Source organism: Sminthopsis crassicaudata, chromosome 6 (assembly GCF_048593235.1).
Source record: "Sminthopsis crassicaudata isolate SCR6 chromosome 6, ASM4859323v1, whole genome shotgun sequence".
Lineage (NCBI taxonomy): Eukaryota > Metazoa > Chordata > Mammalia > Dasyuromorphia > Dasyuridae > Sminthopsis > Sminthopsis crassicaudata.
Genome location: NC_133622.1, coordinates 232,900,050 through 232,922,756, shown reverse-complemented (window position 1 = coordinate 232,922,756; position 22,707 = coordinate 232,900,050). Strand labels below are relative to the sequence as shown.

Sequence of the window (22,707 nt, the reverse complement as noted above, 5' to 3'; positions counted from 1 at the left end):
CTAGCACTGAGCATACAAAATAAAGTTTCATAGTTCCTGCCTTCAAAGAGCTTATACTTCAATAGGGGAAATTAAGACATAAGGAAGATGCTGCTTGGAACTTCTAAGAACTTTCTCAGTATAAGGGCAGCTAGAAAGGAGTATATGGGCTGTGAACTGAATATAATTAGTTGATATATTAAAAAAATAAAATTAAGGGGTAAGAAAGAGAAATACACTGGAGAAGGGGAAAGAGAGAGGTAGAATGGGGTAAATTATCTCATATAAAAGAGAAATGAAATTGCTTTTACAGTGGAGAGGAAGAGGGGAGAGAGGAGAGGAATACTTGAACTTAATTCTCATTGGCTCGAAGAGGAAATAACATACACAATCAGTTGGATAGAGGAATCTATCTTGCCCTACAAGAAAGTAGAAGAAGAGGATGGGAGAGGGGGTCTGAGAGAAAGAAGAGAAGATTGGGGGAGGCAGTGAGCAAAATACTTCTAAGGATGAACAGGATAAAGAGAAAGAAAATAGAGGTAAATATACACTTAATCATCATAACTGTATAAAAAATTTTACAGCAAGTTTTTTCTGATAAAGGTCTCATTTCTCAAATATATAGAGATCTCAGTCAAATTTATAAGAATATAAATCATTCTCCAATTGATAAATGGTCAAAAGATATGAGCAGGCAGGTATTAAACAAAGTAATCAATACAACCTAGTCATATGAAAAAATGCTCTAACTTACTAATGATTCGAGAAAATGCAAATTAAAGCAACTCTGAGGTACCACCTATCTGATCAACTAGTATGACAGAAAAGGAAAATGAATTGATACAAAGTGAAATGACCAGAAACAGAGGCCATTGTACACGATAAGAAAAATATTATTGTATGATGATCAACTGTGAACGACAGCTATTTTTAGCAATACAATGATCCAAGCCAATTCCAAGGAATTTGAAAAATACTATCCACCTCCACAGAAAGAACTGATGGAGGCAGAATACAAATTGAAGCATAGTTTTTAAAAACTTTGTTTTCCAAAGATATCTATTGTTGAAATAGAGCAAATCTATCCATGCTACCCTGTAATGTTTTTCAGAGGCCAGAGCTTTGGGATTTTGATGGGGTTAATATTAGCCAGGGAAGCTGAAAGGGACACTATGGAACTTGGGTTCGAGAAGGAGGATTGAATCTTGGCATTTATTGCAATCATAACTAAGGTGATTTCCTGCTCCCAGACTGACTGTGCAGAGCCAGGGAAGATGCTCCTGCAGCCCCCTGGGGTGAGGAACCAAGGGCCTTCTTTTTCTTCCAGGTGAAGGGGGGATATCATGATGGGGAACAAGCGAGGGTCAGCAAGCCTGAAAGGAAAAGCACTGTCACCAATTTCTCCTTCCCCCAAAAGAAAGCTGTAGTATACAAAGAAGAGGAGAGATAGAGAAATCAAGTAGAGCAATAAGGCCCCGAGAAGCAGAGACGGCACAACTGGAATGGGAACTTGGCCAACCACAAAAATCTGGTAGAGCTATTCCCACAAGGTGCTTTTCAAAAGCACTTCACCAAACCTATGCTAGGCCTCAGTTTCCCCAGAATTTGCCTAACCAAGCCATGGTTTTTCAACCAACAAACAACCAACAACTAATGTAGAGAAGAGACTTCTTCTCAAAGGAACAGTTAGAAATCTTCACAGAAACCTGGCAAGGTCCCCAAGGAGTTCACTGCCTACTGACAAATGAAGAAGGGAGGCAGAGAAACTTAGGAACTGTTTCAGACAGAGAGCCTCCAATCCTGCTGGTGGGCCGCAACTGAACCAGGTCTTCCTTTCTTTTTCTCCTTGGTAGCTTGAATGGAACAGCTTCTCGTATCTTGTGCCTCATCCTGTGTGTACTGGTGGGTGGGGGGCAGACAAAATAGAAATATCACCTTCCATTCATAGAGGATCCAGGAAAATATTTCTTAAACACTTGGCTAATGTTATGAAAAACAAACAGTTGGGCAGGATGAATCAGTAACCTCACTCTCTCTCTCTCACAGGCACAGCTTTTAGCCCAGGCTAAAGAGAAAAAAGGACTTTTTGTGTCAATCTAAAAAAGACTAAAGTGTATTGACTAGCTCTTGTCTCCATGTGGTATGCCAAAAGAGATGTGTGAGCAAACGAAATGTTTTTTCAACTTGGCAAAGGTGTTAAAAAGTATAGGAGATGACTGATGGTGACCCTACAGCCATCTGGCCCGCCATTACCACAAGCACAACCACAGGTCCCAAGAATCAACACTCACTTCCTTGCCAAATGTCGAACCACTTTAGGAGATCCTAAGTTCTCCTGGGCAGCTGGAATCCTGAGTCAGGATCATGGAACACTAGAACCGCTATCAGGAGATGGCCCCATTTTCTCACCCAAGCTAATGGCAATTTGAGAATAAGAAAGTACACTGAATATGCAACCAGGAGACCTGGGTACAGATTCCACCTCTGGTATGTCCCCTCTGTGATTTCAGACAAGCCATTTCCTCTCAGGTTTCTCGATGATAAAATGTGGTGGTTAGCCTGGAGGATTTCTCCAGTTCTCTCCTCCCAGATCTAAGTCCCATGATCCCTGATCAGCTCCTCTGGATTTCCCGTCCTGCCTTTCCAAAGCCAAAGCCACCTTGCCTGTCAAAGTATTCAAATAACCACATTTGGATATGGTCCCTGGTGGGGAGGGAGAGATGCTGCAAGGCTACACAACCTCAAAATTAAAATCAATGAAAACACAAGAAGACCTAAGGCAAACTTGTCTGAAATTTACAGTAAAAGAGAAGAACTTTACTGAGATAATGGTTCTCATCTTCATATTGATCTTGAGAAGGAACAAGGGACAGAAGAGAAATCAATCATCATCCTTTTCTTCTGACAGATTTCAAAAGCCATGTGATGAAAGTGAGCCAGAAATTTCTATCACTGATCCTATTTACTTAAACTTTAAGCTAGTAATTTTGACTTAAGTGTTTAGTTGAGTTAGAGAAAGGAGGAGGGAAGAGGAATGGGACAGCGAGGGAGAGGAGGGGGTAAAGAGACACAGTCAGAGTCAGAGACACACAGAGAAAAACATTTCTGCCTTCACCAATACTCCAAGCAGCAGACATGTTAACCGCAATATTTATTTTAGCGAATGCAGAGAAAGTGAAAAACATTACTTTTGCCTCTAATATTTCAAAGCCTTGGATGCTTTTAAAAATTACTAATGCTTTACATTAAAAGTCACATGTATTTGCAGGCATGGGGGCCAGTCAGAGCTGACAGCTACGTTTGCCAACTGAACAAACACTCTACTGAAGATTAAACACGGTTCTTGTTCTCTCCTGCATCTCCGGGGCCAACACGTCAATTAAAACCACCACAAAAAGAAGTGGGTCCAGTTCTCAAAGTGTCAAAATTTGGCCTTCAGCAGATAACACCACTTCCAACGTTCCCTCACTTCAGCCCAGATTCAGAAGATTTAAAGAACAGCCACATCTCTCAGAGCTCCAGGATTTGTGGCCAGGCTGTTTCCTGAAGCCCTCCTGGCAGTCAGCAGTGCTCAGGGCTGGGCTACACTGTCCAGTCACCTCGGGAAGATGTGGAAGGAAGAACTGGGGCAAGTTTGCAGCCAGAGGGCCTAGCCTCTGGGGTTGGCTCAGCTGAAGCCCATGAACTGCCCCCAGGTTGCCCTGGGAGACCAGAGAGATCACTGGCAGAGTTATGGGACTGGTCCTAAGTGACAAAGGGAGCATCCCAACATTTCCCTAATGCCTTGCCCGGGGCCATCTCTTCTCCCTCTAAACTATTCCACTCGGTGATCTCAGCAGCTCCCAGGGGTCCAATTATCACCTCTTTCCAGATGACTCCCAGATCTCTTGTCCATCCCTAGTCTCCTTTCTGTGCTCCCAACCCACATCAACAACTGCCTCTTGGGCACATAGAACTGGATCTCCCAAAACATTTCATACTCAACTTGTCCAAAATAGAACTCATTATTTTCCCTCTTTCCAGATGGCCTATTACTGCAAAGGGTACTACCACCCTCCCTGCTAACAGTGGTTCCAAATCTAGATTCATCCTTAAATACCCTCCCTCCTTCCCTCCCACCTATTTAAGCCATCGACAAATCTTGTCACTTCCCCCCTCACAACACTTCTGGAATCCGTCTCCTTCTCTGACTCACACAGCTGCCTCCTCTGAGAGGCCCTCACCACTTCTTAGTTGGGACCACTGCAATAGCCCAACCAGGTCTTTTGGCCTTGATCTCCCAAACGCCACAGTAGTTTTCTGACGGGCAGATCTGCCCATGCTAAGCCCTGGCTCGGTGAGCTCCAGCAGCTCCCCGTTCTCTGAGGAGATTTACACTCCTTTGTTGGGCATCTGATACTCTTCGTTTTCTGCTCCTTCTCTGGCCTTCCTACACTTTCCTCTCCTACACACACTCTGATGGCATTTCTTTGAACACTCCACTCTATCTCCTGGATCAGGGCCGTCCCTCGGCTTGGAACGCTCTGCCCCTCACCTTAGCTGAGCTTACTGATGCTCATGGCCAGGTAACCTGCAGCGTGATCATCCTAAATTATAGAAGGGCTGTGTTATGATCAGTATTGGTGGATGGAGATGATAGAATCCTTGGAGCAAATGTAAAATTGATAATATTCAGTTATTCTGCTATGCCCATGTGAATCCCTGGAAAGTTGTTATGTTGACGGCCTCTCCCAAACCACTTCCCCTAGCAACCTTCTTTCCTCAAAATGCTAGGGAATGATTGCACTTACAGACCAGAAATACAAAGGTCTGAGGAACTAATAACATAGTTAGACCATAGCCTATAACAGTAGCACCTCCCACAATCCTGAACTCTGAAATTCCCTTCTGATTGTAGTCCTAATTTTCCACTTCTCCCTCTACTTCAATCTTCCCAAATTCTATTCTATGCCCTATGACCTCTAGTCCTTAATAGCCTTCCCTCTCATCCCACTCCATCCTCCTTATTCTGGCTCCACTTTTATTCACTCTGCAAATCCGTTCGAGTATACACATTCCCCCAGACTTCCTTGTCCCCTTGTTCTTTTGCCGCTTGTTCCTGAGCAATCCTTAATGCTGGATCATCACACAATCTGCCTTTTCTGCTCTATTCGTATGCTGCTGAAGAACACTGGAGGAAGACCCAACAATGTACTGACAGGGTGATCAGATACTCATCTAATCTAATCTCAAATGAGACCGGTTTTCCCATGGTCAACAACTCACTGAACTCTCTTTCAGATCCTCTTCTATGAGCCCTCTTGAGGCTCCTGACCCTGCTGATTACTCTGGTCCCTTACAAGCCCTCTCCTTCCTTGACTTCTAGGACATGGCAGCTCTTCCCTGATGGCCTCTCACCCATCTGACTCTTCCTTCTCAGTCTGACTAGATCCCAATTGTCTTCCTGTCCTCCGACCACTGTACTCCCACAAGGAGCTTCCCTGAATTCACTTAGTTTCCCACTCAATAACTCCTTCCTTTCAGGATCTCATTTTTTCTTATCTGCTTAATTATTACTCTGCAAAATCTATCCAAAGTCTATCCCTAATTCCTCTCTGAAATAGTTAATGTATCTTCATGGATACCAGCTAATTCCCCAATGTGGATATTAATTCCTGAATGCATTAACATAAGCATTCCTTGTAGCTAGAATGTACTTTCTCCTTTCCTATTCCTTTCATAATACTCTTCTTTCCTTTTCAAGAGTCAGCCCAGATCCTCCCTGATCACCTCAATAGTTACCACACTTTATTAACAAAGTAATAATTACCTTATTACAGTAACTATTATTATTGTAAAAAAGTAAATTACCCTCCTCAATTTACTTTTTGCTGTGTAGTTGTCTGTCGTTTGGTCGTGTCTAATTTTGTGTGACTCCCTTTGGGGTTTTCTTGGCCCAGATCCTGGAATGGTTGGCCATTTCTTTTTCCAACTCATTTTACAGATGAGGAAACTGAGGCATTCAGGGTGAAGTGATCTGCCCAGGGTCACACAGCTCAAAAGTGTCTGAGGTCAGCACTGAAGTCATGAAGATGGGACTTCCTGATTCCAAGCCCACCGCACCATTTGGGGCACATGTTCGATTTCCCCAAACAGAATGGAAGCACGTTGAGAACAGGGGCTGTTTTGCTATCTTTGAACTTCCAGCCTCTAGCACAATACCTTGTACTTAGAAACAGCTCAAGGAAAGATTATTCGATTGATGAGATATGAAAGACGAGGGCTAGATGAAGTCAGAAGTAAGTGAGTGGTAGGATTAAAAGAGTATCGATTATGCAGGAATTCTCCGGGAGACTAACTCCCTTGGTGATCTGCCTGGACCCTCTGCTCCTTACTGGATCGATGACTTGGATAGGAATATTGAGTATTCTTAGCAAATCTGCAAATGACACAGAGTAAAGTGGGACAGCTAACACGATGAATGACAGAGTCAGTATCCAAAATGATCCCGATGGGTTAGATTACTATGTGAAGTCTAGGAAGTCAGAATTAATAGGGAAAATTGTCAAGTCCTATATTTGAGGGCAAAAAATAACCTTCACAAATGTCAGCTGGGCAGAGTATGATCAGATAGCCATTTATGTGAAAAAGAAATCTGGGGGGGCGGTGTTGATCAACTCTGAGTTCAATCTGAGTCAGTCATATATAGCCATGATGACTAATTGGATCCTGGAAGGCAGGAAGAGAGACAAGTGCTGGGAAAGGATGTGGCCGAGCGTCTGTCTTGTGCCCTGGGCTCAGTCCCCCTTTGGGGACTGCGGGCAGCTCTGGCCGACACTGTTAGGGAGGATCATGATTCTCTCCTAGCCAGAGAACTCCAGAAGCTGGGCACCAGGATGGTGACGTAGAGCTGCTGCCCTATGAGGACCAGGTGAAGGGAGTGGAGTCTGAAGAAGAAGACTTCTAGGGGGCCTTGAGGTGGGATGGAGGGCTGACACCAAGGGGAAGGAGATTGTGCATGAGAGATCACCTCTCTCTTACTCTAGAGCAGGAATCCTTCCGCTGTGGTCCTTAGATCTGGGCTTTTTTAGTGGGTGCCAGTTACAAAAAGCCACATTTGGGTAAGAAGCAGGAAGGACGCTGTGACGAGCAGAGGAAGCTGGGGATGGAGGTGAGTGAATGTGCCCTCTTTAGAGGTTTCAAGGAGATACTGGCAACCCCTTCCTGGGTACATTGTTGGGGGCTGCACTCGAGAGCCACGGAGGTCCTCCTAATCCCCGCATTCGAGGAAGCTGTGAATGCAGCAGAAAGAAGGGAGAACTGAGGAAGAACCTGAGCATTAATGACAAGAGAATTTCCACGAGGGGCACAAAGCGAACGAGCCAACGTGAGCGGCCTGAAGGGCCTGCAGCTGCCCCAGAGGCTGAAATGCCCCCTCCATCATGCCGCTGGCCATCAAGGCGCACAGGTATTATGGTAAAGCCAGCTAGAGCCAGGCTCCCATCAATCAGCAGCCAGTTTAGCCCAGGAATGTCCTCTAGGCAGCAGCCAGGAGCTGAGATCCCAGCTCCCCTAAGCCCAATTAGAAGAGAATAGCTATAAAGTGCAGATCCTAGAGCCAGGCCATAAAGCAGGCCTTATCAGTGACAGTGAGGCACATTACACGGACTTCAAACTCATTCCTTGCTCTAATCCATCAGAAACTTCCTGGCCTTAATAGGCTATAAATGGCAAGGGCTTTGAAGTCCCTGGGATTAGGATCTGGGATAGACAGACAGAATGAGAAACTCAATGCAGGTGGAAAGTACTCTGTGGGGCTGAATTAAAAACAAATCCAATTAATCAAAAAGTCCTCATCCTTGGCTGCCAGTGAGGAGATTACAGGAGTGGCCTGTGCATGAAAAATAAACAAACAGAGGCAGGTCGGTGGGCAGGAGTGACAAAGTACTTCGGAGTGGCCAATGGGAGGCTGCGGCCCGAGCTCACTTCGGGGTGCTAAGCCAAAGGCTATGAGGGGCATGCACTGCTGACCTTCCCAGTCAGAGGCAAGGGCATCTTCTTGGGGAAAGCCAGCACAATATCAGAGCAGAGATAAGGAGGGAGAAAACTAATGCCTTTTAAGTTGAGTTTTTGTGTAAACAAATCATCTGGGATTGCTGAGGGAAGCTGGGGTCTGTTTTCCTCAGGTTGCGAGTCTTTGATCCCCTGTGACTCCTAAGTCTTCCCAGGCCCAGGCCAGGCTTGGCTCTGACCGGAGCGGCCCACCCCGGGGCCTAAGGGGGCAGTTTAAGAGCAACAGACTCAGTCTCTCTTTTCTGCCTCTTATGTAAGGTCACCGTTATCACAGGACTGGGGAAAGAACTTGGGGCTTAGTCAGATAGACGGATGCTCCAGATTTAAATTCCAGTTTTGTCAGTTATGACCATGTAACTTCCCCTCTCCGGGTCTTAGTTTCCTCATTTGTAAAACAGTAGCTTATCACTAGATAATCTCTGGGTTTCCTTCTATTTAATCCTATGAAAGCCACCCAAAGGGAATGGGGGTATCCGTGAGTCAGAGGATGCATTCTCCAGGCCTGCCTCTGCAGGTATACTGGGCTCAAGCCCTGCACCTCAGAGCCTAAAGAGAGATGTCTCTGGCATTATCAGAGAGACAGAGACCAACCCAGGCCCAATCCCCTCCTTTCTTACCTTCGGGTGGGTTTTTATTCTGGTTATTCCAGACCACTAAGAGCTTGGAGAGGCTGGGCACCTTGGATACCTCCGTGATGACCCTGAAGAGGCTCTCCACGCGATCGTAGGTGAGGACAATGGCGGTGAAACCCTGCGACTGTGGCGGGATGAGTGGAAGGAACAACGGGTTGCTCACACTGCTCCATTTCTGTAAGATGCCAAATGAACAAAGATCAGAACGATGGGGTTGCCCCTTGCCCTACAAATGCCCAAATACTTCAAAGATCTGGTAACCAAGACCCTCAAAGGGCCGCTACTTCCCTCCAACTCAATGTAACCTTGCTGAAAGTGCTCCAGAAGACAAGGGCACTCAGCATGATGGGCTTGAGATTGTCATGGGCTGCAATCCTGGCATGTGCCTCAATGCTCTAAGCCATGAAATGATGAAATGATCCCATATTACCGACTTTGTTTTTTAAGGAAAGCAATTTGCCAGCCATAAATCAGTACAAAAGCTGAGGGTTCTGTTATTATTGTTTGGATAGAGAGATCTGGCATAGCCTGGAGGCTGGGTGTTTAAGGTGAATAGTGCCAGGACGCCCAGGGGAATCGGGCACACAGACTACTGCTCATGCTACAATGTGGTGTATGGGTACTGCTGCCCTGGCACTCCCACCCCTGAAAAGATCTAACAGAGAATCTAACTCCCTGCCAATTTGCTGCTATATGTCACGCATTCTGAATCCCAAGGTGTCCTCCAGCCACCCCCAGCCCACCGCCATTGTCCAGGACAACAGCTGCTTCCCAGATGGAACAGTTTAGGACAAGAAATGCACCAACCCCATGAATTACACATGACATGAGAATTCATGGGGACAGAATGGGATGACTGGAGTGCAATCTAAGGAAGAAGATAGAGCCAAAAAAGCCCACACTGCCCCAGACCTGAATTTCACAACAGAAAGAGACACTTGAAAAGGTCACCCTCAAAATGCTGACTTCCTCCCCACGGCTTCTCAGACTCGCTGTACACACCCTTAGGAAGTCGACTGATTCCAGCTCTGTTTTATTAGTATCTAACTACATGTCTTAAAATCCTCTGGAGTTTCCATCCCCAGTCTTCTCATTCTTCATACTGCACAAATTTATATGGAGGCTTCAGGGCAGAAACGACACAAGATTCATCATAATTAACCACCATGGGTCACAGAAACCCCCCAGGCTGGAAACTGTTAAAGGAGGGAGGAACAGAAAAGTTATAGAGACTTAGAGAGAAGCTGTGTGCAGGGAGGATGAGATCGGAATTGAAAAGGAGAAGGCCTCTGGAGTCTTCCAAGACCCAGGTCTGATCATGTCATTCTTCTACCTGAAAATATTCAAGAGCCACCTATTGGTTCTAGGACACCTAGGACCGCCTCTGGTTTTCATTTGGAGACCTCGACAATCTGGCTCTGTCTTATCTTCCCAGCCTTATTTCAAGTTATTCCTCTTTGCATCCTTGATGGCTCAACCAAGATGAAGCACCACTGAGCCTTTAACTTAGCATGGCAAGTTCCACCTCCACTGTGTGTATCATCATTCCACATGCAAAGAAAGCACTCTTTTCTCCTTTCTGCCTTTTGGAATAGTTCATGCCTCTCAAAGTTCAGCTCAGGGAGCCCCTCTCCTTCTGGGAAAGCTTCCCTGCTTATTTTCCCCACCTCCAGCCCCATCATTAATGTGTTCTCTTTCCTCATAAGATTTTGCATCTAGTTGAGTATGTGTCTGTACTCCCAGTAGAAGAGGAGCTTCTTGATATTAAGGATCTTGCCATTTTTTGATTAGGTCTCTCTAGCATTAGGCCTTAAATAAAGCCGATGTTTGTTGAATTGAATTTAACCGAGTATAGAAATTGAGGTTTGACTTACAATTTACTCCTCTCAATTTTTCTCTAAGAGAGAGCTACTAAAGGTCCTTTATCCGTTACGGTTAAATGTAGTCACCAAGCAAAGTCTATCTCCAAATGTGGTGGGGAAATGGAATTAAATGCACCAAATATTTAATCCTGACAGAAAATGGGCACGTAAATAAAAAAGGTAAATAGTGCTTTTGACAGAGGAGCAGAATATATCAGAACTCTAACAAAACTCATTTTGTTTTTTAGATGGAGGGTGGAGGTAGGAAGCCAACAGACTCAAATCCCTTAAAAGAGGCGGCAATTTCCCTAAAAGACATAAAGAGTCAGGGCAGAGTTCCATGGGAATTCAAAGTGAACTGCCCTTGTGTATAAGCGCTCTGCTTTCAGGACCCAGGGAAGAGAAAAACAAGCCAGAGTGGCTGCCAAGACACATAATGCAAGGTTTGGGTCTCGGTCTCACTTGGGGAAGTGGAAGGAAGGAGGGCTCATGGGGAATGCTCTGGGTGGGGAAGGGACAGGAGCCTCTCGAGATGCTCAGCTCTTCCACAGTGGCAATTCACCACGCAAGAGGATAGAGAAATAGGGAAGCAGTTTAAGTAAAGTAGCTCATTGGGAAACACAGATACTTGATTGGTTGAGAAAATGGAAATTCTGCCACGTTTCCTCATAAACAATATAAATTCAAATCAAAACAGAAGAATGAGAAACAGAATTAGACAAGCCAATAAATAGCCTTCCTGGACTGTGAGTCATAGTTACAAGATGCCTTTTCCTAGGAAAGATACCACCTGAGCCATGTCTTTCTTCTCCCTGTTTCCTCATTTCCTCTCACGTGGATGTCTCTGTTAGCACCTCCTCCTTCCCTATCTCACATAAAGAAGTGAGCCCTCTCTTTACCAAGGGTAACTCCTCTCCATACCCAAGGGATCCCTTTCCTGTCTCTTCCAATAGATATCCCCTTGGGCATCCTCACTCTCGCTTAGCGCAGCATCTGGCACATAGGAGGGGCTTAATAAATGTTCATTGACTGACTGCTCGAATTAATCTAAATGGCTTGGATAAAAGGCAAAATAATAGACTCTTGAGTTGAAAGGGGGTTGAAAGGGGTTGCTTCACTTTGTAGGTAAAAAAGGGGAAGGAAGTTACTTGCCTATGTCATACAAGAGGTAAACAGAGCTGGGATTTGAAACAAAGCACTCAGACTCCAGGCCCAGGCTCTTTCCTCTGGATCTCTCTTCCTTTCAGAATTAGACAGGCCTTCATGAGGCCACCTAGCCCAACCTGGATCTGAAGAGAAACCCCCAAAAGACCACAAGAAGCAGGGTAGAGAATGGAGTGGGCTGTTAGCAGAAGCAGAATGATCATCTGCTGCGAGGGGGGGGGGAAGGGGAGCAGATCCCAAGATCTCAGTCAGAAGCCGGTTAATCTCTGTCCGCCCCAAGTGGGAATCCTTTTGACACCAGCACAGTCAGCAAGCCAATGGTCCCTGTCAAAAGAGACTGCTCATTTCTTCTCTCTGTTTGTGGGCTCTCCCCTTCTACTCTTGGCTAAGTTAAACAACCCACATGTTTTAATCTGGTGATACTTTTTTGGGCATTTTAAATGTAAAATTCCAAATAAAATAAGACACTCAAGGACTGAGTTCCTGGATGGCACAATTGAAAAAATGTTAGATTTGGAGCCAGGAAGATCTAGTTTCAAATCCCACCTCAGATACTTGGTAGCTGTGTGACTCTGAGCAGGTCACTTACCTTCTCTTTGCTTCACTCTCCTGACATGTAAAGTGGGGGTAACAGCACCGCCTTCCTAGGACTGTTGTAAGGACCCAATGAGGTCATAAAAAGAAAGCACTTTGCAATCGTTCAAGCAGTCATTCTCAGACGGTGGTCCCAGGAATCCTGAACCCCCAAAGTCTGAGAACTGCTACCTTAAGGTGTCACATAAATGTGTGCCATTCTCCCTGCATGCAATACACTAGCCTCCCAGCTCCTCAATCTCCATGAGTCTACCTCAGGTGTACACAGAGACCATGACACCTGAGACCTCCCCATCACCTACATTCCACTTCCATAATATATAATTCTGAAATTTCAAATAATCAATTAATCAATATTTTAAAACAGTTACTATGTGTCATAAACTGTACTAAGTATGGAATTACAAATATGGAGAATAAAATAATCTTTGCTCATTCTATGTCTATCTATGTATCTATCTATCTGTCATCCCTATTCATTTTCTATTTCTGTGTATTTATCTACCATCTCTACAAACCTTACTCACCCTACATCTATATCTCTCTATCAATAATCCATCCTGGGACTCTGTCCATCTATTGGGATATTCCAGATCTGAGAAGAATCAGGAGGAACCAGGGAAAGGTTCTGAGGATGCAAATAATCCAGGCATGAATACCTTAGCCCATATCTTCCCTCCATATTCAAGAAAAGAGTTAAAAAATGAATTAGTTGGGAAAGCTAGAGAGAAGAAAAGTGCTCGGGAGTAGATGATATCTCTTCTAAGATGAAGAACCCGAACTGAGTGTGACCGGAGATTCTTTCTACCTTTCTCCTCTTCCCTCTTTAGACCTGCTAACGATAGTTTCTTTCCCTCACATTCTTATCCTTCCTTCTCTCATTTCTGCTTCTTCTTACACTTTCATGTCTGGAATGAATCTCTTCATCTTGTCTTTAGTTTCTCTTTCTGAGATGAAGTCTTCCCCAACCACTCCACAGTTTAAAATGATCTGTCCCTCCTCAAATTTCTTCTTGTACTTTTCTTTCTCATTCTCTTCGCCCGGACCTCCCCTTTGCACTGTCATACTCTCTCCTACCACCAATATGTGTGTATACACATAAATATATATGTATATATATATATTTTTTTTTTTCCTTTTCAACTAGAAGAGACCTGAACACAGTTCCACATTGAATCTTTCTCTTTCTAGTGCCTGACAAAGCTCATACATAGTAGGTACTTGATAAATGTTTGTTGAATTGTATTTAAGTTTGTTCACTTATTTGTGTCTAGTTTTCCTATAATAAGTAGGCATGCTACTATCCTTCTCTTGTATGGCTCCAAAATATGTACTCCTTGCTGTCATTTTGTTGAATAGTTGTGTCAGACCTCCATCTAGGATTTTCTTCATAAAGATACTGGAGCAATTTACCATTTCTTTCTCCACTCATTTTACAGATGAGAAAACTGAGTCAAACTTGGTTAAGTGACTTGCCCAGGGTCACACAGTCTGAGGCTGGATTTGAATTCAAGTCTTTCTCACTCCAGAGCTGGCATTCCATCCACTGCACCACCTAGCTGCCCAATATATACTCCTCTTACCTTCCTTTTGGCAACTCAGAAAAGGAAATGGAAAACCACCTCAGTATCTTTGCCAAGAAAATCTCAGATGGGGTTATTAAAAAGTTGGTCATGATTGTTACAACTGAAGAATAAAACTTTGGCAGCTAGTTCAAATGGGACTCATTCTGCTCTTCCACTATATTGTTGAAGGATTGACCTAGCGAATTTCGGAGAGACTTCCTATCAGAAGGCTAGTTGGTGGGTGACAAATTTTTCAACTCATGAAAATCATAGGATGGAGAGTTGTAATCTATATTTACGGAATAAACACCCACTACCAGTGAAATCACGGACCTCTGTATTACTGCTTTCTCAATGGTATAATTTTACTCGTAAGACCAGAAATATTAAGGTGGCTGTCTTTTCATTCCACTCTCAAAATTCAGCTACAAATGCTGCTGATCCAAATTGGGCTTTTTAATACTTCCTCTTCAATGTATTCTGATGGAAGTGGAAATCTTCAACATAAAGAAGATCCAACTCACTTCCAGTTGATCAATGATGGACAGAAATAACTACACCCAGAGAAGGAACACTGGGAAGCGAATGTAAATTGTTAGCACTACTGTCTATCTACCCAGGTTACTTATACCTTCGGAAGCTAATAATTAATGTGCAACAAGAAAATGGGATTTACACACATATATTGTATCTAGGTTATATTGTAACACATGTAAAATGTACGGGATTGCCTGTCATCAAGGGGAGAGAGTAGTGGAAGGGAGGGGAAAATCTGGAAAAATGAATACAAGGGATAATGTTATAAAAAAATTACTCATGCATATATACTGTCAAAAAAAGTATAATTATAAAATTAATAAAATAAAATAAAATAAAATAAAAAATACTTCCTCTTCAAAACCCATCTGTCCTTGGACAGATGATGACGAATTAGAGAAAGGTAGCCCTTAACACTAGCATATGTCAGCCTTCAATATGAAGGCCTGAGCAAAAGTCTACATCGCCTTGTACAGGGGCTGGCCTATTCAGCCAAGCAAACTTCACCTCTCTACCCCCAGAAGCAACAAAAAGAATCTCACTGGACAGGGAAGTTTGAAAAAGGGCATTTATTCACCCCTGAAGTGCCATTAAGGACTAACCCCCTGCTGACTGATTGAAGAGAGTGTCTATAGTTAGAGACCTCCTGACCCCACTTTCTGCAGGAAATCGGGCAAATTTAAACGGCCATAATTTACTCAAGACTCTGACTCTTGCCAGAGAAAAGGCAAACAATGCTGGCAATTAACTCAGCCTGATTAAATCCCCATTACAGCAAGCAGGGCATGAAATCAGGAAGCTAGGCTCCCAGCGATGGAAGAAACCAAGCAAGAGGAAGGCCATTTGTGGCATTTCTGTCTTGGGAAGTGTGCAGAGAGAAAGCCCTGCTAAATCTGCTCATTCAAAGATGGAAAAGAGATACCAGAAGACAGCTTATCTGTCACTGACAAAATGCTGACATTTAGCTACAGAAAAAGCAAGCCCGTGCCCCCGTCGCGTGCTCCCCATCTCCCTGCATGCACACACACACACACACAGCACTTGCCACTCTTACAGCAAGTATTCATTTCAGGAGCCAAGACTGATTGCTATCACTTGTCCCATAATAGCCAGTTATAAACCCCAAACCTGTTTGGAACAGCTGCCTCACCTTGCCAGCCTGGCCAGGCCGCAGTACCCAGCGAGGTCTGTAGGGTCAGCTCTGGAAGCTAGGAGGCTGCTGCTGAGCCACCCAGGACCCTTCCAATGCTGCCATCTTCTTAAGAAGCAGCAGGCTGGCTTGTGGCAGTCCTAAACCACTGGCAAGTAAAGCTTTCCTGATTCTCATTATGATTCTACCTATTTTCTAAGAAAGGTTAGAAACTAGAGATAGGAAAGTGAGTTCTAGGGTGGGCCTAATCAAACATTCTAGCCAGAGGAACTAAAGTATGAAAAGGGAAAGCCGCTCAATATGGTAAAAACAAAGACAAAAACAGCCTTTCCTGAAAATACTCAAAGCTATGACTGTTATTTGTTTAGAATTTCTAAAGAATAAGTTTAATTTGAGGTTAGGCAGGCAGATCTGACGAACTTTTAAAAGTCCCTTTTATTCCAAAAATAAACCAAACCAAATACCATCAGACAGGCTTTGAGGAAACAAAGCTGAAATCCAGGGTGATTCAGAGTCTTAACCCCCATAACTCACACCTACACAGGGGAATTTTATGTCTCAGTGTGGAAGTCTGTCTCAAAAGAGGCAATACCAACCCACTAGATATTTGAGTAAGAACACATTCAATGTTAAGAAGGTACACTGAAGAAAAATGAAAAGTCATGGAAGAGAGGGAGAGAAGAGTAGACAGAAGCTACTTCCTATGGCCCAGAGGCTGAATGGCTCCTGGAATTGCACAGCTCTACCTATTTTTACCTTGATGGAGAAGAGAATTTTCTTGGTCATTTTAAAATATCAATTCCAACCTCAATGTGGTTTCAATTACGAATTACTAGACTCAAAAAAAAAAAAAAAGCTTTGATTTATTCTATTTTGCTCCAATTATGCATGATGTGTTTCCACCAAAGACTTTGAGAAAGTATTTCATCATGCTTCCCATCCTGGAATGGTCAAAGGGCAAAACCAAAGGAGTTAACCCTCCCATCTCTTCTCCAGGTTCTGCCACGCTCACCCTCAAGGAACGCAGATCAAGAACTTTGAAGTGAACTGGGCCAAGGAAGGGTTAAGCATTAGCATAATATTATTGAAGAGAATGAGGGGGATGTCCTTCTCCAAAATGGTGAGATGATATTTACGACTAATGGTCACTGGGAGTCTGGGAGCAGGACAATCGGTAATGCAACCCACGTTTCCTTCACTATTAAACTTCAATGGCCCCAGCTCACCATAACACAGAAAGCTGCTTACTATACGCTGTCTTGAAAAGCTAGAATTATAGAGTCTTAAAGTTGTTTTCAAAGGTACTCTCTTGGGAGCAACAAGGGAAGGGAAATCATGGGAGCTGAGGTCTCTGAAGTCTATTCATTATTGGCTATATTTTCCTTGGTGGAATTCAGCTGGAATTCAAAAGTTAGACGATGGATGACCTGGGAAGAAACCCCGATTCTTATGTCAAGCTTACTGCTCGATACCCCGAAGTCGACTTCCCTAGCAGAGAAGTCCAAATCTCACTGACCTGGCCAGAGGAGACGCCAAGGACGGAAGAAACCAAAGGCAGATTCCTTTAACTTTTTAGAACCAGATGCATTTATGTGAAGGCGGAGAACCCGCTGGCACTTACAGGCAGCATGACAAAATGGGAAGAGTCAGATGTGACTCTTGGGGTGAAATCTCCACTCGCCACCTATAAAACTGAATAAATCATTCCTTTATGTGTCTCAGTGTCTTCATCTGTTAAATGAGTCTTAATACTTGAATGGAATATATTTGAAGAGGGAAGAAATTTATATTCAGACCAATGAGATAAATATGAACTACTGTATTTTTCACCTGCCCTCAAACTAGATGAGGAAGTGGAGGCAAGTTATATAGCTAGAATTAAGCCTCACAGAGCTAGAGTTTCTAGCTGTCATTTAAATTAGTCTATATGTGACTGAAAGCTGCTAAAATTTGGGGGCAAGCCATTCTTTTGTCTTTCATTTCTTCACACAGGACCAAGGGTGAAGTCTGTTTAAATGCCCACAACCCTCCTTACCTCTCTCTATAAAGCTGCCACTGCCAGAAAGAGCGATACTGATTTATTTTCAGGTAGTAGCGGGAAAGTTGACATTTTATCCTCTCGCTCCAGGATGAAGCTTAGCCAGCAGTTTGCAGGAGCCTGTGGCTGGCTGCAGCTTCCATCCAAGGGATGGAGAGAAGCCAATTAGACGGCTCCGTGCAAAAGAAAAACCCAAAAGTTCTTGGAACGAGGAAAATGACGACTCCAAATGCTGATGCTTTTAATAATCCAAGTTATCTCAGACTACAAGTAATAAATGAAACTAGCCCACTATCTGCCAGCCAGACTGCAAGAGGTTTTGGGTTTTTTTTTTTTAAGATATTATCTAGCCAATAAAATGAGTGAATATAACAAATTGGAGGGGAAAATATCACAGCATTGGATTGATCTGTGATCACTTGATATCTCCTAAGAGAATAGCTGATTCATAATAAAAGGATATGTTTTCTGTACTTTCTGAAAACAATTTTCACACACACACACACACACACACACACACACACACACACACACACACACAATTAGGCCCAACCTATGAGTATTAAAGTAAACCTTAAAATAATAAAGTTTTACTGGATAAGTTAATGTCCAATTTGACCAAAGCAGACAAGCCTGTTCTTAATCCAACCAGAAGTAAGGTTTTCAGGAATATGAGCATAGGTTTATGATACTGTATCTCACAGGAGAGATAAAATAAATTTATGAGTTCATTTGGGTATACCATGTATGAAATGCTCTTTGAGTTTGACAAAGGAGGCCCTTTCCCTTCCCTGGGAATGCTTACTGGCAGTCCAACTGGAAGGTAGAAGTCAGCCCTAGTGTAGATGAAGAGTTTACAGCTCAATGAAAATTGCCTCTCTTGGCAATGATTAAACCAGTTTCAAGCACATACACTTGAAACACCAAGGCAGTTGGGACCAATTAAGTCAAAATGTTTTGTAGGTTGGACCTAAAAACCTTAACCATCACTGATTTAAATAGAATCTTTTGGATTTTAGAGCTAGAGAGAACCTCTGCATATCATCATGTCCAAGCTCCTCAGCTGGAAAACAGAGAATCTGAGCTCTCAGAAGTTAAAGTTACTTGTTCAGAGAAACACAACAGGAAAGTAGGAGAGTCGGTCCTAGAACCTAAGACTCCCGGTTCACAGTCAAATAGTGTTCTTGCCACTGATCTCATGAGTCTACTTGAAAAAATAATAATTACAACTATTATAGATGTTTACAATTTATGGAGTGCTTTTCTTACAGACCCCCTGGGATATAGGTAGTACAAGTATTACTTTATCCATTTTATAAAAAATAAAATTTAAAAAAATCTAAGGCTGAGAGGTTTAAAAAAAAATTGGGCCCAAGATCATATAGCTTTTTAACAGCAAAGCCAAGATTCAAAAATGTGCCAAGTCTTCCACTCTTTCAACTGCTCTCTAGCCAACCCAGAAAAGGCAGAGGCCATGAGGTGCCCTGGGAAGAGGGATGGAGATTGAGTCAGAAAACATGGAGGCAAATCCCTGTGTGATTTGGGCAAATTACTCTCCAGGTATTAAGGGTTTTTTTTTCCATCTCTAAAATGCAGAAGCCAGAAAAAATGATAAATAAGTTCTTTTCTATCTTGAAAACGATAAGCCTATTAACAATAATTGACATTGAGGTAAAACAGTATGGCAAACCCTGAAATCTATAGCTACATATTCATTGAAGCATTTGCTTTAAAATACCTGAGAAGACCTATTGTCATCCATCTGCCTGTGCCAAAAGATCGTAAGACTTATATTGCAAAAATATTGATTGCTGCAAAGGTGTTTGTCCAATTAGGCTTTGACTTCAGGATGCCACTCAATCTCTTAATATTTGTTACAGTTCAGTCATTTTTCAGTCAAGTCTGACTCTTCCTGACACCACTGGGGTTTTCTTGGCAAGAATACTGCAGTGACCTGTCATTTCCTTCCCCAGTTGATTTCATAGAGGAGAAATCTGAGGCAAATAAGGTAAAGTGACTTATCTAGGACAACAAAGCTAATAAGTTTCTGAAATCAAATTTGAACTCAGGAAGATAAATCTTCCTGACTCTAGGCTTGACGTTCTATGCAGTGTCACCTCGCTGCCCTCTCTTAATATATGTAGGTTCAGTTACCTTAATATCCTTTTGCTGGATATGTCTTGTCTAGGAAAGATCAAAGTATTCCTTTCATTCCCAAGTTCAATTTGCCCTGAAAATCCAAATTAAAATCTTACATCATCTATCCTTTATTGTCCTACAAGTCCAAATGACATACGGATATTGTTGGAGAACATTTCCATAAGATAAAGTAGCTGCTTAACTCCCCCTTTCCTTCTCCCTTCCTGTTCTAGTAGAGCTTTGGAACTTGATGTCATGAATATTAAATAACTGATTTTTATGTTTTGATTTGATGATGATTTGATTTCTCTGGTTTGAAAGTCACACTCCAATATATACAGGAGTGACGATGGCTTGTTTAAGACTAGACAGAACCTTAGCAGGTTTAAAATGTTTCCCTAGAAAATGCCATGTTTAATTCTGATTTTTGTGACATTTTTGTACTGGTGCCATGTTCCAAACAGAAAAAAGATATTCCATGTTGGCATTAGATATTTCAGCACTCTCACAATGCTTGGCCTATTTTATATATTTCCAATAAATAAACAAAGAATGATTCTAGAACTTAGCTAAAAGCTTTTTGATAATCAATAATGGATTGTAAGTACTACAGCACTTTAGGGTGGCTTATTAAAAAAAAAAAAAAAAAACACTGAATTGGTAATGCTTTCTACACCTTTAGGACATATGGGACAACCTTCTAGCCACAGATCCAATGTGTTGTTTTCTTTTGAGTATTAATAGGTTTTTTTTTTATCATATAAGCCATGAAAATTTTGTGTTATGTATATAAATGCATAATTGGCCTATATTTGGAGGGGGCATTGGTATTTTCCTCATTTGGTCATAAACATGTGATGCTTTTTCTTAAGAAAGAGGGAAAATTGCATGAGAGGAGAATTTCAAAATTCACAAGTTGCTATCAAATGTCTAAGAAAACAATCATGGCTCAAGTTCTCATTCACCACATAGCCAATTTTTCAGAAAAGATAGAAATTGTTTAATTGTTCATCTTTATAACAATATGCAAGCTCTATTTCACATTTGATCCAACTTGGACTTGCATTGGGTCAGGGTTTCTTTCATCCACCCTGATGACCCACGTTCTCTTCTGGGGGGTACTCACTTCTAATTCCTTTGCTTCTCAAGCCTCCATCATGTCATGTCTGACTGATGACATACAATTGCTCTTTATGCCACTTTGAAACCTTATGTCAAATTATTAATCTTCCAGTTGTCACTTTCAACTGCTAAAGGCATCAAGAATTTCTGATAATTGTTTGCTTTCCAGATTCTAATCCGGACTTTAATATCTCCTTTAATCAAGTATTCAAGGTTACTATTATGTATATTGGATGGATAATCTTTCAGTTTCCTTCTGTAGTTCTTCATCAGTATCTCAACCTCATTTTGTGATGGTAGTATCTAATACACCAGATTATTGATAACTCTACTATTCCTCCTGTGCTGCTAACCATGACATAACTGGAACAGGTATTTTGTCCAGGTCCTAAGAAGCTTCTCTACTACTTATGTCAAATAGTGAGGGAAAATGTAATTGTTTATAACATTTATAACAGATAAAAGCTTTCTGGAATTATTCTATTCTGATATAAATGATCTATTAATTGGACTTGTGATGTCCAAAAAAACCAAAAAACAAAAAACCCTACAGTTCTACAAATTTTAAGTATGCCCATATCCTTTTCAAAATTAATTGAGACAATGATACTATTTTTGCCACTGTTTTCATTGAGTAACAACACTTCCAAAGTTCTTTTAAGTATTGATTTTCAATTTCTTCAGGTTCTTCAGCTTTTCCTTCAGATTTAAATAATTCCTCAATTCTAGCCCTTATTTCATTTAATCTGAATTTAGGAATGACAGAATTTCTTATGAATGTCCTCCATTGACTATAGTAGCAATCACATAATACTTTAAGATTTTCAAAGTGCTTTTAAATGTGTAATATCATTTGATTCCCCCAATTCAGGGAAGAAGGTACTAGAATTATTCCCATTTTATAGATAAGTAAACTGATGCTAATAGGATTTAAGTGATTTGCTAAGGGTCACAAAACCAGTAATTATTGAGGCAAGATTTCAAGTCAGGTCTTTCTGACTCTAAGAACAATTCTCTAGCCGTGATGCAACCTAGCTGCCGAAAATAATTTATGGTGCATTGTTGTATAACTTAAAGCTCCATATATGATTGACAAAAACCAGTAGGAAGTTATGGCCTATTGTTGGTGGGATCTGTTATCAATTTCATGATGTAATGATATGGTATGAGCAGATAATAAAAATACTCGGGAATGTCCTCTTTGTCATATACACTCACGGTCTGCCCCCGTGAATGGTCAGTGTCACTGCACCTAAGCATTTTAAGTAAATGGGGTGCTCACATTTCTGATTTATTCTGAGCTACCATAATGGCTTTTGGGCATAGAGAATGCTCTCTGTAATAACCCTAGCCAATACTCCCACGATTGATAAATTGATAAAGTATCTCCTTCCAAAAAAATGGACTGATTCTTGTTGTTGGTTATCCTTTTTATTCTTCTGATCTTTTTCAAAGGGGCTCAGATTAAAAACAGCTATCCCGCTACCCTTCCTTTAAAAATCTTTACCTGATCTAACCATCTCCAGATCAGAGACCGTCTTTAGATATTTTGTTTGTTTTCTTCAGCATTCAGAACAGTGCCTGGTACAGGCCAAGTATTTAATAAAAACTTAATGACTGAATAATAATTTTATATTTATCAAGTCCAAAGGCTATTTTGATATCCTTGCAGAAAGACTCTACAAAATGAAGTTCTTTAATTTGCTTTTCAGTGGAGTCGTAAAGCTTGATGTCATCCATACAAACCAAGTGGCTAATTAGAAGCTTTGGTTCAACTCCTTCCTTAATCTGGAAGCTATATTTCATTCTAATTAGGAGATATGATAAAGGATTTAAGGCTTGGCAGAACCATAATGGGATTAAACTCTCTTCC

The 22,707-nt window shown here is 42.0% G+C and overlaps 1 protein-coding gene across 1 annotated transcript in view; it reads right to left on the bottom strand.

Moving 5' to 3' along the window:
* Positions 1 to 22,707, bottom strand: part of EXT2 (exostosin glycosyltransferase 2) — a 156,748-nt gene that overhangs the window by 47,263 nt on the left and 86,778 nt on the right. Inside the window, exon 9 of the mRNA XM_074273745.1 lies at positions 8,649 to 8,838. Within this exon, the coding sequence (XP_074129846.1) occupies positions 8,649 to 8,838 (190 nt within the window). The remainder of the gene's footprint in view (positions 1 to 8,648; positions 8,839 to 22,707) is intronic.